The 15250-nt window shown below is 40.7% G+C and overlaps 1 protein-coding gene across 11 annotated transcripts in view; it reads right to left on the bottom strand.

Moving 5' to 3' along the window:
• Nucleotides 1-228: 228 nt before the first annotated feature.
• AGPAT4 (1-acylglycerol-3-phosphate O-acyltransferase 4) overlaps nt 229-15250 on the bottom strand; it is a 58400-nt gene continuing 43378 nt past the window's right edge. For 8 of the 11 annotated variants that reach the window (XM_083434224.1, XM_083434230.1, XM_083434228.1 and 5 more), the window contains 3 exons: nt 15148-15223; nt 12836-13034; nt 229-4496 (listed from right to left, as the gene is read on the bottom strand). In XM_083434224.1, the coding sequence (XP_083290350.1) occupies nt 4411-4496; nt 12836-13034; nt 15148-15223 (361 nt within the window). In that variant the 3' untranslated portion in view covers nt 229-4410. Of the gene's footprint in view, nt 4497-11713; nt 12546-12835; nt 13035-15147; nt 15224-15250 lie in introns of all 11 variants that reach the window. The other 3 variants (XR_014509682.1, XR_014509683.1, XR_014509684.1) reach the window with 3 other exon arrangements.

Genomic DNA, 15250 nt, shown 5'->3' with positions numbered 1-15250 from the left:
GGTGGATGCTTGGCAGTGGCATCTTAAAAACCTGTAAACAGTGAAGAGCACAGTAGAATATATTATTTGTTCTTAAAAGCAAAGGCAACTGAATGCTTCCATTATATTGTTTCAAGCTGAACTTGGGGGGGGGGTTTAAAAGCAAGCCAGATATTGGACCTCTTCTGTCTTACCAGTTTGAAGTTATTGGGTCATGTAGATTCATAAAAATTGCAAACTAAACATTCATTATTTTAACAGCTTTATTTTTATATAAACATAATATTTAATATTATTTTTGTTAAGGCAATTTTAAAACATACAGTTGTTCATGGGGCGTGAACACTGATACTTAACAAGACAATACGAAATTGCTTTAATACACCAAACCAGAGTCAAATTTTGTTATTTTGGCAAGTGCCCTTTCAATCTCAGGTGATACTTTTCTCATTACCTGCCCACTTGTGGAGAGCTTGGATTCAGTGTTAAATGTACATGTTCAAATTTTAGGTTTTCAGAATGTCAAAATAAGCATAACAGATCACAAAACCTCGACTATTTATGCCTCCAACTCTCACTGCAGTCAGAAGAATTTGAGGAAGTGCAAGGAATGAATCAGGTATGAAAGTAATTTCTTTTATAACGATAACCCTCTTCCAAAAGGTTGCTTCTTGGAAATGAGCCAAAGGCAAGTGTAGTTCCCAAACATCAGAGGGTCCAGCTGGCTGAGTTCCAAACTGCTTTTTAAACTACTGTTTAAAATGAATATTTTAGGGGCTTGGCACAAGCCTTGCTGATAGGGAAACTGGCTCAGTGTTGTGCCCAGACTGAACAACACACCTCTGCTACTATTCACAGGTGAGGTATGTGCCTTTTCTAAGCATATTCATACTTCTGCCAGAAAGTTGAGATTCGTAATGCAGTCCTAATGCTTTTGGGTTGTTGGTAATTATGAACAACCTATGCATGATACTATGATTAAAAACCTTTTACTGACTCAGTGGTGTCCGAGGATCACTGCTTGTGTGTTTTGGAAGCAGATCAGTCATCCTAGAAATACGCTCCTCAGAGGAAGCTCAGTGTAGGTAAGGGTCACCTAACGCCATGTTTGTTGTGTAATTCCTCTGCATTTAATTAGCTAGTAACTGTGTGAACAGACTCCTCTTGTTTCCTTGTTGGTATTTATGGACTGAGTTAATTGCATTGGCCCTCTGTTGTGGCCACAGCTTGTTCCACTAAGTGGCAGTGAGGAGGAGTTTGCTCCATGCTGTAATAGTCATAAGGTGTGAGAGGGGGGATTCTAATTAGCATGCATCAACATGGTTTTAAAAGTGGTGAATTTTAACATTCTGAAAAAATAATCCAAAAGAGCAGTATTTCAGTTCTGAACAGCTGCTCAGCTCATGGAGCTCTGTAGTAAAGAGTAAAAGCAACATCACTAGTCAAAATATGTTCACCCCCCCCCCTCCAGAATGTGACTAACTTAACAGCACATCCTGAAAATATATGACTGGCAGATGGTCTTTTGTTACATCACTGTTGTACACCCCCTTTTTCAATGAAGACTTAAAGGTTTTGCTTTATAGAGTATATATCGTTGCAAAAAACATTTTTTTTATTTTCTCTCCCTCCTTTTGTCAAATTATGACAAAAGCACAATGGGGAAAAAAGCCAAATATTTGCTTCTGGTGGTTATTGATAGCTAGGTCCAAGTATACACTTACGTAACTTTCTCACCTTCAACAGACCACTGTCACTTATCCACCACCAGTTCAGACCTCAGATATTGTTGAAATGATTTATAGTAGACATCCAAATATCTCCTGCATTTTCTCCTACACATAACCAAACCCAAACAGACAAAGGAAAAAGCAGGGTATAAAATAGTACACTTGTAGGGTCATCTAGTCCAACACGTGGCCCCCCATCCAATTTGAAACCATACCCGGACCCTGCTTTGCTTACTGCTACTAGCAGTTTTATTATTTATTGGTTATATTGATAAGGTCAAATATGCTTGACAAGTACATGATCTAGCCCAGATTAAGTACGTTTGAGGACAAGTGATTTCTCAAACATGCTTAAAGTGCTGATTTCTGGATACAGTGGTACCTTGGGTTACGGACACTTCAGGTTACAGACTCTGCTAACCCAGAAATAGTACCTTGGATTAAGAACTTTGCTTCAGGATGAGAACAAAAATCACACGGTGGCAGCGGGAGGCCCCATTAGCTAAAGTGGTTCCTCAGGTTAAGAACAGAACTCCGGAATGAATTAAGTTCTTAACCCAAGGTACCACTGTAGATCCTTTACTTAGAGCAAAAAAAACCAAAAAAAAAAAAACCTGAAAACAAAACCCTAGTACTTGTAACAAGGAAAGTAGCTTGTAAAGATTCCTGTCCTATGATACACAGTTAAAAATTACCAGCTTTTAACTCCAAATGAGTCTTCTTATACTCATTAAAAGGCAGGTGCAGCTTCTCTTCATATGGTGCCTATGATACCTGCACTTCCAACCTTCACCTTCCCACACAACTTCTAAAGGCACTGGCAGTGTTACTGTACAACCCACCAATCTTTGCAGACTTACACACAATGAATGTAAACACATTCAGCATTTACTGAACAGCAGTCTTTCTAACAGCTTGCATCACCCATTTCTTCAACACTTGTCCATTTTGCTGATGACACGGTACATTTATATATTGACTGCATAGCTACTGTGGCGACAGCCAAATTACACTAAGACATCACCCACAAAATCTTGAGGTTCCTCTCTGACGGAACAGATCCTTCTACAAGTGATGTCAGCCGGTTTCATTCATTCTAGCACAGGTTACCTTCTCTGCGCCTGCATGAATTTTACAGTGAAATTTGGGGCAAAAGTTGGTGAAGGGAAATTTGTCACTTCCAAACAGGGACTATGTTTCAACAGGGCTTTCCTAATCTGGAAAAGTAAGGCAAGCTTGAAAGGTCCAAGCATCTGAGGAGCTGCCAGCTGATGAAGTGCTGAGCCCCACTGCCAAAAGCACCCACCTCTGCACCAGAGAAGCAGTCCGTGTAACACAATTTTTTAAAAAGGCCCAAGAAATTACAGGCCACTTAATGTTCCAGGGCAACTTTATCTGCAGAACAACAATTCTTGCTAAACATAACCCTTCAGAAGACAAGTCCTGTCTCACTATCCCTTAATTTGAGTGTCAACAAGACATGTGGACTTTCAAAATGTTCTGATGAAGTCCCTCAACAAAAGCTCTGAACCAGCTTAGAAATAATGGCAAAGTAGCAGGTAAGATCTCAAGGATCAGTAACTGGTTAAGTGACAGGAAGCAGAGCCTCAGACTAATCATACAGTTCTCATAGTGAAGGGATGTAAACAGGGTCCCCGATAATATCTGTATTGGAGTGGGTGGTGGGTTTTTTTTTTTTACTTTTTCATAGGGATGAGCAGTGACATGCCAGAGTTTATGATGTGACCTAATTATTCGGAGTGGTTAAAAACAAAAAGGGACTAGAGAGAGTTCAGAAAGAGGTGAATAAGCAATAAAGTTAACTGTAAAAAGTTACTGTCCCCAATGCTAACTTTACATGTACAGTGCTGGGGTCAAATTTGACAGTAACTGGGAAGGTCTTTATGGTCAAAGTGGATAGCCCAATAAAAGACAGTACCCAACTGCTGTGAAAAGGGCATATAGGGCTGAGAATAAAACTTCCTTTATAGAAAAATATATTGCCAAACTTGGAATGCTGTGCACATTTCTGCTCACTGCAACTTAAAAAGTACACTGTAGAGCTGTAAAACACACAAAAAGGGCAACTGAAATTATCGGGGCTGAAGTAAGGTCAACATTGGAAGTTATTTAGGGAAAAATCAAGAGGGAGGAGACACAAAATTATGGTGTAGAAAAAGTACGCCTGGTGTGGAAACTGGATGGTAAGAACTTAAAGACAGACGAAAGGGAGAATGTCACATAGCGTATCATTAAACAACGAAACTTGCTGCCTCACTGTGTGATGGCTAATTTCAGACAGTTTTTGAAAGGGATTGAACAAATTCACGGGTGATAAGGCTTATTTTCTGGAGAAAATAAATTTCACTTTCTTATAAAACGACTAAAACGGATTGACAGTGTTAATCCGCTAAAGATTATGGGGAAGAAGGAACTGATCATCAATTCCTTCAGATGCTTGCTACACTTGTCATTGCATATTTTATTTTCCTTAATTTGAATAGGGGGAAATTTGAAAATAATGTGCAGAATATGAACCAATATCCCCTGCAAATTGGAGGAATAAGGGGCAAAGAGAATGAATTCATGGCCATCTCACTGCATTCGGCTTCCGTAGATTTGAAGGAGAATGGTACACTGCAGTCCACAGGAGGTGTGCATCTTCCCTTTGGGTATGAAGCAGTCTCTGGAGTTTTCGCTTTCATTTTTCCTTGTGGCCGTGGTTGCCGTAAGTCGAGCCTTTGTTTATTTCTGTAACTCCTATCATCCATCGACTACCAACAGTAGCTGAAATAAGAAGAATAGGATAGTTTCATTAATCACCAGTCAAGACAGAAGCGCAGCCCACCACAGGTCTGCCTTCAGGCATTCAGATGAGCCTAGTGTGTTATATTTTAAACAGTTAAACACCTCAGAATGTTATGTGAAGAAGAGCGAGCACCACTGACAATTTGGGATGTTGTGAGAAAAACCAAACATTTTAATCTGAAGTACAACTGGCCAACAGCTAATAGGCCAAAACCTGATGAGAGCAGAAGTGCAACTCTGCCAGCACTCATAGAGTTGGTGGATGAACAGGAACGTCTCGGCCTAGCACTAGTTCACAATAATTCATGCATATGCCATCTGCTAAGCACACAAGTTAACTGTTTTAAGTTCTAAGTATCAACATTTTATTATTGTAACTTGCAGGAATAGTGCCAACTGAATTTCAGCCTGCATGCAGGTATCTTAGTACAAATAATGGTATTTCTATAAGGCATTTTTTAAAGAGAGAAAAGTATAGTTCCCCCCTTCAGTGAACTCATAAAATGGAGCCCAGATAGGCCAGCATGATGAGCCTGTAAACAACTGTCAAAAACTTTTTGACACCACAATGTTTATTTTATCGTTCAGCTGTAAAATCCTTAAGCAGTTATGTGCATATACCAGTAAGGCTACATTCAGTCACAACTTTTTCTCAAAAAGTCAGCATGGGCTAAGAAATAGAGAGAGCTCTTTGACTGGAATCTGCCAGATTACATGATTGTCCAGCAACTCTGATCGTACGGACTTCATGACATGTCACCATAACTAGCTTTCTAGAGCAAAGGACTAGCCACCAAAGGTATCCAACTATGAAAACTGGAGACAATAACATACAGATCCAGTCTGTACTTTTAGAAAATCACATCTACCTCATATAGTTTTCCAAGGACTTAAATAGATAGATGATCAAGTTAAGTTACACCTGTGAGCATAAGAACTGCAAGCAGAAAATACATTTGACTTGTACAAATAATTCCACAAGTGGCATGCAAGCCTTAAGACAACCTGTGTGCCAGACAGGCTCACATACAATGCTGCAGTTTTCTTCACTTGTGGCTTTTACATGCTAAGGTGGCTGTTGGTGTTCCATATTAATAAAAGGCCACAAGATCCTGGCAATTAAGCCATATCCTCCCAAACTGAAACTGCTGCTGCTCAGGGCTATAGCAGTGGGCTCTGAAGAATCCCACTTTGACAAGTCAGTTTGTGACATAAGGAATCCAGCTAAGTAGTCCTTGTGTGGTGATTTTTGCAAACTTGCATCCAAGGCTACAAAAGTTGAAGAGTTAGAAAACTAGAGCACAATCAAGGCAAAACCAAGGACTTTGGTTTATGTGGAAGAGATTCTACTATATGCCTTTCTCCCACTGAAACCAAAGGGAACCTTGCATCACTATTTTCAACTGCATCATGCACCTCAATCTCTAAAACAACATCCTTAGGAAGACAGGTTATAATCAAATATTAAAACCCAGCAAGGAGAAGAATGTAACAGCAAGCATTAGGTCAATAGCCTATCTAGTCCAGCATCCTGTTCTCACAGTGGTCAACGTGATGCCTATGGCAACCCCATTGGCAGGCCGTGAGTGAAACAGCACGTGCCTGTGGTTTCAAACAACTGGTGTTCAGAAGCATACCACCTCCAACCGTGGAGCCATGGAGAGCATTATCCTCCATGAATTACTCTAATTCTAAATTAGAATACTCCTGTTACAGTCTGCACAATTCAAAACCCTGTCCAACTACTCAGTACTCTCGAGTAGTACTCAGTACTCAGGGTCAGTGAATGCAAGAAACCTACAGTTTGGCCACTCTGAACTGGACAGGAATGCAAATTGCCCCCTGGCATTCCCAATCCCCACCACTGCATAATAGTAGCAACATAACCTCTTTTATATGCTATTCTGCAAAGGCACAATCTAACCATAAGTCACAGGCATTGCCCAATTTTTGTTCTCAGTGAATTCCCATGCAATTGACCCTGAAGTGCCTCTAGCCTAGTTTCCACACTGAGACATGGCTCTGTTTAGACCTTTTCTCAGCCTCAAGGCTGTTCTTTCTTCAGGTACACTGGATATGGGGCAGTTTGCAGCATGTCACTGTTTCGCTATAATTAAGAAACTTGCCCATATGCCATCCCTAGGATATCAAGTTAATAAATGAAGTCACCTTTCAAGATAAAGAGGAAACAAAGCAAATCGGGAAGAAGCTACGCTCTTGGATGCTTTAAACAGGAACCTCAATTGTTACTGATTTTTTTAAAAAAACATCATTGGATGTTCGGCGGCAGCTTAGTGGAGAAGAGGAATGAAAGCACATGTTCAGCCACCACAGTATCCAACCCCACCTCCATCACATCATGCTAGTATCCCTTGGAGAGTCTTGGCTACTGGATAAGCTCAAGCAATTTCACTTACTAGCTTCAAGCCTCCTCCAAGGTCCTTAACCAATAGTCACCTAGCAGGGTCCTAGAAACAAGGAGGGAAGAGAAAGAAAGGGAAAGAAAGGCACAGACACATCCATGCACACAGACACATGCACAATTCAAAGACACATGTTCATGCTCTTATAAAAACACATTCTATCAAGGCTGACATTGCTGAAAGGAGAAATGGCTCGGGGGAAGATCCACCTAAAGACTGCTACCTACCCAACAAGCTACTGAATCAAATACCCAGCCTCTCTCTTGCTTTGGCTAAAAACCAAATATTTCAGGTAGTGGAGATGGAAGGAAGAAGGGAAAGTGTTAATAAGTAACCAGAAGAATGACATGGGAGGTAGGTCCAAAAAGGTAGGGAAGAAAAGCAAACCTTATCCAGAGTCTCCTTTCCTCCCTCCACCTGCCTGGGCATTTTCCGACAGAGATGGCTGAGACAGGGAGGCCACAATCCAGCTAAACTGAATCGGGATTCACAAGGCAGTTCCCATTGTAAGACAGAGCTGACCCTTTGAAATTAATAGCCATTACTAACTTGGGTAATCAAGTTCAGTTGGCCTACTCTGAGCCAAACTTGGTGGGAACTAACCCACATTGTTTTCAAACAGGTTTTATTTAATTGTAACTTGCTCCACCAGTTTCAGGGGCCTTTGGTAATTACAAACTTTAGCTGGATCAAGACTCAATGTGAACTGTAAACACACATGGCTATTCCCATAGCAGAAGGGAGGAGCAGAAGGAGAAGCGGGGAGAAAACCCTACCCCCTCCACAAAAGGGTCCACCAGCAAATTCAGGGATTGGCACAGAACTAAAGGCCCCCGTAGTCTATAATGCCTGATCTAAAACCCAATATTATGCTGTTGACATTCAGCACTCCACCGTGGACACTGAATGGCTAGAAATACCCAGTCACTGATTGGCAGAGTGCATGATATTAGAGGAAGTCTTCACTTCAAAGAAAAGGTATTTCTGGAAACTAGAAGCACACATGACCCAATTCATAGGCAGGTATGCAGAAAATAAAAATCAGGTTGATATACTAGACAGAACATATACTTTTTTTCTTCCTGATAGCAGCTATCTACCCTTGCCATTCACATATGTACTCAAACTGAGTTGTGCAGCTGTTTTCCTAGAAAGAGGCTATTCCTGTGCTGGCCACCAGATGGCTTCTGCAACTTTCTCTGCAACATGTTTACTATTAAGCAGGAGATCCTGTCAAAGCCTTATGGAAATAAAATGCATTTAATTGATCCACCTCTTTTATCAGGAATGAGGAAGATGTGGCTCTGCAAATGTTGGACTCGCATCCTTGAACATTAGCCGTTCTGGCTGTGACTGATGGGACCTGGAATCCAATATGGGCGGGCCACAGGTTCTTCAGCCCTACTTTACATTGCAACCTAAACCCCCTGCTTCCCCCTGTCATACCATCTAGTGGAGCTCAGGTGGTTTGTCATGGTAGCAGAGAGAGCTGGGTGACCCAACATATTTGCCATTCACAGAACTACTTTGGGGTGGCTTCTCAGAAAGACGGGACCAGCTAACCAGTTTCCAAAACCGGTCCCTCACTCCAGGGAGCTGCCACCATTCTACTACATAGCCAGATAAAACAGGGACACAAGACTGGCACAAAACAGAAGCAGGACTAATGTTGAGCCCAGGCATGTGTTACACTATCCTGCTGCTACGTACCCTTAGACATTTCCTATTCAGCTTGGTTTCACTCCTTAAGATTTGAGCAGGAATGCCCTTCACTTTGGGAAGAAGGAGAAGGTTGGTTTTTAACATGGATCATTAAGACGTTGCATGGCCAAGTATAATGAAATTTGGAACTCGTTTATACAAAATACAATATCGTAAAAAAAAAAAAAATGTAATTAACTGTTAATAATCGTTATAATGATATACTAGACCTTTTCCCCTTTCTTATTTTTTTAAAAAAACCTGTATGTGTTGAATGTAAAATTAAATAAATAATCTTGGATCGTTATCGTGACTTTCCCAGTGTTTCCCACATACTAATATAAAGAACAGAAGCAAAATTGGTAATTCCAGGAACCATGAACAAAAGAAGAGAAAAATTGTGATTAGAGAAAATAAAATTATTTTTAATTCAAATTAAAATCAATCCAGAGTAATGTGACATGAGAATCCCTCTTGAGGGAGCTGCTTTCATTAAAATCCACAACCCAGCAAAGTTTTCTAATCAATGAGCTTGAGTGTATGCACTGTGGTGAATTGGGGGAAGGCTTTAGGACTAAGTTGGGGTATCTACTGTTGTATACATAACCTGGTCACGTTTCCAGAATCAAAAAGTAACTGTCTACTTTCACATATCATCTATGCAGTCTCCGCTCACTAGTAACAAGTAGTACTTAAAACATAATTGGCGACAAGCTGCTCTGTCCTGAAATTCTCACATGTAATTCTCACTACAGAGTATTTGAAACATGTGTGATGACCTCTCACATTATGCATGCAGTTTCAGGTTAACATTTAATATAGCCATGTGGATTTCTGTCTAGTTTGTTATTTAAGAGCCAGTGATGAAAATTTACAGTGGCTTGATAGTTAAAACAGGCAACACTTTCAAGTCAGTTTCAGATAATCCACATGCACTAAACATGCAGCAGTACATGCAACATGAGTAACTACAAACATTTCCTTTTTGTAATTGCCCAGCTAGCAATTTCTTGCATAGTTTAGGTGTAATCTACTGCAGATCGAAGTCTTTGAAATCTGAGAGCATTCTCCATTTAAAACTTTAATCTTATAATCTGCACAAAATTATGATTACAACCTGAAGAACATTCCGAATATCCTTTTCCACTACAAAAATCAATCAATGTGGCCTCCACCATCATCACACTAAGCTATATAATAATTGTGGTTGTGCAACACTGGACCTCATTGTTTCCCAAGGCTATTTTTATTATCGGCTAATTCTCTTGCCTGTAAAATTTATGGGCTGGAAACATTCCACAACTTCTCAAATGTTCTTAGCATTAAATATTCAAAAGCATCATATTGAACCCACCTTAAAAACCCAGCATAGCCCCTTTCTGGCACTGAGCATCTGAGAGCTAAGCTGTCATAGAATCACAGACTTGTAAAGTTGGAAGGGACCATGAGGGTCCCTCTGCAATGCAGGAATATTTTTGCCCAGTATGGGGCTCGAACCCTTCAGCCTGAGATTAAGAGTCTCATGCTCTACCAACTGAGCTATCCTGCACCACAATACTGTTGGGAGCCTGAAAAAATAAAATGAAAAACCACTGTGGATGCATTCTTGAATAAAAACATAAAAAGAGTAAAAATCAACAAATAACAAGAGATGCTTCCATCTCAAAAGGGGAAAAAAAGGTGAAACCTTTGGTTATAATTATTGCAGTCATTATGACAATCGTGCCACCAAAACAGCACTCCATATACAAGGAGTCCCCTTATACTACATGGGGTTGATTCACTGGTCTGTCTGAATGTTCTTTCCCCTTTTAGTCCAGATAAGACAGCACCTGGGCTAACTGAATTGCTCCTCTAAATTGCTTTGCGTAAGCACATGTGTCAGGAAACCACACTGCCTAGTTATTCAATCGTGGGCTGAGCATACAATGTGCAAAGCTGCATTTTCTGCTTGCAGCAGTTGATTTGCCATGACCACCACCAGTGCAATCCCGGCAGGGGAGAAATAGTGCCCAGCCTCATCTCCGACTGGCAGCAAGTCTCTCCGCCCTGATCCTCTGCACAGTCTTAGGCAGCGACTTCTACCTGCCCCTCTGATTTTTCTATGTTCTAACTGTTAATACTGGGGCCAATTTTGAAGGCTTTTGTAAGGAAGAAAGCACACAATCCATGCACCTGCAATTAAAAGTAAGGCTGTATATATTCTGTGTAAGACCCAACAACTGGTATCAAGTGTTTCTCCCCCCCCCTTAAAAAAAAGAATGTTTCTATGTGTTACGATTGCAAGATAGCCTTGAGAATGGATTTCCAGTAGCCAATGTTCCTGTTTGCTGCAGAGTTCTCTCACCACACACTTGCTGAGCAAAGTGAGACTGCAAACCAACCAAATAGTCTTGCTTAATGTATGCAATTGGCACATAATTTGGGCTGCTCTGGTGCTATTTGTTTCAGTTGTGTGTAAACTATATGAAAGATATAGTTTACATTGCAGCCTTCTAGAGCCCAGACTATAAGGTTAAAGACAGGGCGAACCCTTCTTCACTGTATTCTCCTAGTCCAAAAATATTACATTACACTTGGTTTTCGAATCTGTTAATCCAATCGAGCTACGCAATCTGACTGATAGGGTTAAACGAGAACTCTTGAATCTAGATGAACTCTGGGTTTAATTGATAAGCCATACGGGTCATATCCGAACACAAGCACAAAACAGAGCATGGTCTTCATACACTGACTGGCCAGCAAGCATTTGCCAACAAGAAGTCCCTTTAGGGGAAAAGGTGGGGTATAAAGAAATATATAACAACAACAACAGCAACAACAACAACAACAGGTCATCTCAGTCATACCCGAGACGTTGCAGTACTACTACTCTGATTTAATACAGAATACCAACTATTTTCTTCTGTTAGATGCTGAGAATGCCAGATATTGTATAAGCTGATTGGATCAGGACACCAAGAGAATGTAAGAGGGGGGAAAGGTAGCTTGAAAAAGAGAATTCATTACAGGCAAGAGAAAACATTCTCTGATTTCACACAGGATGCTTTTGAATTATGCTGGGTGGCTTACCTGAACACATTAGCATAGAAAGACATGGTGCTCTTCAGTCCTGAAACCTCTGGTTTGACAAAACTGAAGCAAGTTTCATGAGCAAATATTCTGGAGTGGTGTGGTGCAGAAAGAGGAAGCCTGTTCACTATATGCTGCAGACTTGGTGGGTACTGGCTACAACACACACTCTGTTTTAAGAGGCTGCTCCACCATTCACAAAGCACCTTTAAGTAAACATTCTACAAAATTATTCGTGCTGCTGAAGAAAAGACACTTCTATTATTGTAATCTGTTAATCCCTGTCAGATATATGTAATCTGGTTAGTAACTGTTACGCAGAAATTGCAAAACCAGAGTTTTGATATCTTGATGTTGGGTTTAGTAGATAAACCCAAAGCTGACTAATACAGTTCAATACAAAATTGCAAGAATTCAGAATCTGATAATGAGCATCTGCTAACAGTCTTCAGACCAACTCAGCCATTCTGAGACTCTTCAATTCTGAAATAATAGGCACAATCCTGACATTCGTTTTCCCCATATTGCCCTTTCTAAAAGCTTACTTTTCTTTTGCAAATATGAAGCTTAACTATCAGACAGGAATGAAATGTCAAGTGGACATGTGCCCAGACATTTGATATATTGGTTATTTGTTTGCACAGATCAAGCTACCATCACAGAAAGGAAAGAAAAAGACAAGATTAGCTCAGTTCATTGTTGGAAAAGTAAGTGCATTTGAAAACTTGCTAGCTTCAGTTCATTTCTTTCCATTTTGCTCCCTGACTGGAAGAGAAATGAGAAGTTCTTCAGTGTCTTTACTCACGGGTACTTTTCAGTTGAGTTCTGCAGACTTTAAAAAGCAATATTAATTCAGAGAGAGAGAGAAATAAGATTAAGTTTCAGTGATAGCACAGCAAAATGTCACTCAGCTGAATTCTAGCACTGCCTCTAGAGTGATCTACTAGGGGCAACCGGTACACAAAATTTCTCCCCCACCCCATCAGACCTAAATGTGCGAGCAAACATCTAATTGATGAACAAATGCTCAAGAAAATTAGTTAAAGGCAGAATGGAAAAAGGACCCGTTTCCTCAAAATATTATTTCTAGAGGCAGCCTTAAGGTTGCAAACCACAGCTCACCTGCAATGAAAACAAAGGCAAACGTCGCCAGAGTCAGCGAGGAGCCGCTGCTGATCATGTTGATGAACAGCTTGAACAAAGGATATAGCAACAATATGGCCCAGAAGAGCCAATTCAATAGAGTCCACGGCCGCCGGGGTGGCACTATGGGAGTGCCAGGATAGGCTCCTGTTCTGTAGTATTCCTCTTGAAAAGAATCCTGGTTAGGGCAAAGGAGGAGAGAGTGAGAAGACGTCAAGGGGCCCAGAGCATGCCCATCCCCTCCGAGTCTCCAACCAGGCATAGCAAATCTCCTTGTTCACCTTAGTAACCATTTTTGCCACACTGTCACTCACTTCTACCTTAGCGCAGGAACCCAAGAAATGATATGCGCACAGGGAGAGAACCACACATGTGACCTAAGCTTTGAATTCCCTTTTCTCTGAAATGGATCCCACTAATAAACAAGCTACTGTGCAGCTTTAAACGCTGCTGCTATAGAAACTGCTGTGGTGAGCAGCAGAAGTCCAAGGAACAGGCACATAGCCATCCTTTGGATTCCAGTTGGCTCCTGCAGAAGGTTTGATCGCCTCTGATCTCTTGGTGGACATTGTGGAGGAATATCACAGAGGCAACAAGCTTGCCTGCTCCCCGCTGTTAGTTTGTCAGTCACCAACTCTGCAGTTTTAATGAGCCCTTATCTCCAAGAGATTTATAATCAAAAGAGAATAATATTTACTGATCTTGGTGTAACATTTTGCAACATCAACATAGTTAGTTTCTAGCTCCTCAACAAACCAAGCAGTAAACATATAGGGGGGGGGGATAGTACACATAAACAAATCCTTCACCTACTGCAGCCTTGTGCCACGTTCTAATTTTAATAATTTGGGAATTGATTTATGCGCTTAAGTTTCTGGGGAACAAAACAACCCATTTGGGGAAGTTCTGCTGCTTCAGTTACTTTAGATTATTCAGATAAGATAATATGTACTTTTGGGAAAGACTCATAAGAGGCCTGAGGGTTATTTCTAGCTGCCAACCATGAGAAATTCCTCGCTGCCAAATTGGTTTTGATGAAGCAAGGAAATGAGATATAATCCAGAGATCTAATCAAGTCTGTCAGCACCTCTATAATACATTCTTCTTAGATTCAGCTTCACAAGGAAATTTGTCTTTTCCATTTATTTAGTGTGTGTGTGGGGGGGGGGGTGTTTCTGCCAGAAAGTGACTCTTCCTTTTTTTTATGTACCACTGGTGAAATACATTGCATGTTTATTTCTATCCATTACAGTGATCACAATTTGAACATATTCCACGCTTTTAGACCTTCTACTGGGCAACCTCATGCCAGCTTCCCCCCTTTATTATGTGAGCAAGAACCTACCCACCCCTTCCTTCCTGGTTATCATCATTTTGTGTTGTTGGAAGTGTTCTCAAACACTTAATAAAGCATATAAATCAATGAAATCCAGAAGTATGTATTTTTCCTTTCAAAAAGGCACAGAAGGAATATGCAAATTATGGAGGATTTTGGAGATGTGACTTCCTTTGTACGTTCAGGGAGAGTTAAACATTTGAGAATCTCATCCCCCAGGTATCGGGAACAAACTACATGGGAAGAACATCAACATCATTCTAGACTTGTGAGCATCTACAGGCATTAGGCTGGGTTCTTTTGAAAACAAAAAAGCTGGACTCGATGGGCCTTGAGTGGATTCAGAGTTACAATTCCTCTCTTTGTAGCACAATAGTTTAACATTATCTAATCAGCTTGAAGCACTGTCAGCCAATTGTTCAAATATAGAGATTAATTCAAACTAGTGGACAGAAGATTTGAAATGGGGAAAGGATTTTTGGGGTTGTTGTTTTTTTTTTTTAAAAGGTACTGCATGCCATTACCTTGGGCATGGTTCATGGCAGAGCACAATAATTAAAGTCCTAGTAGCAGGAAGAAAGCAGCAGACTTATGTTCTGTTGCAGAGGGGGAGGGTGTGTGTGTCTCCCCTGCCTTGCCTCCTCCTCGATTTCTAAATACAATTTAGGGTGACCAGATTCAGAAGAGAACAGGGCTTCTCCAACTTTTAATAGTGGTGTAGAAGAGAGTATTTCAGCAGGTGTAGCTTGCTGCTGATATCCTTTCTTCTGCATCATTAAAGGTCCAGGAGCCCTGTCTTCCTTTTGCAACTGGCTACACCAACACAGATGCAGAGAGTTTCTGCTGTTTAAAATGCATTAGGAAACACAACTACTGCAGCAGACTGTCTGCAAAGAGGCTGAAAATCCATGTAGAGCCTTTTATCATTCGAAGAGCTGCTGAATAATAAACCAACCTTCTCTTGATAGAGTTTGTGAAGCCATTTAGAACATTCCTGCTCATCTTCTGGGATTTCCTCTAATGGAATCCGCCTACAAAGGATAAAAAGGAGAGAAAGA

This window comes from Podarcis tiliguerta, assembly GCF_965153285.1.
Source record: "Podarcis tiliguerta genome assembly, chromosome: 3".
NCBI lineage: Eukaryota > Metazoa > Chordata > Lepidosauria > Squamata > Lacertidae > Podarcis > Podarcis tiliguerta.
This window is presented reverse-complemented; position numbering and strand designations above follow the sequence as displayed.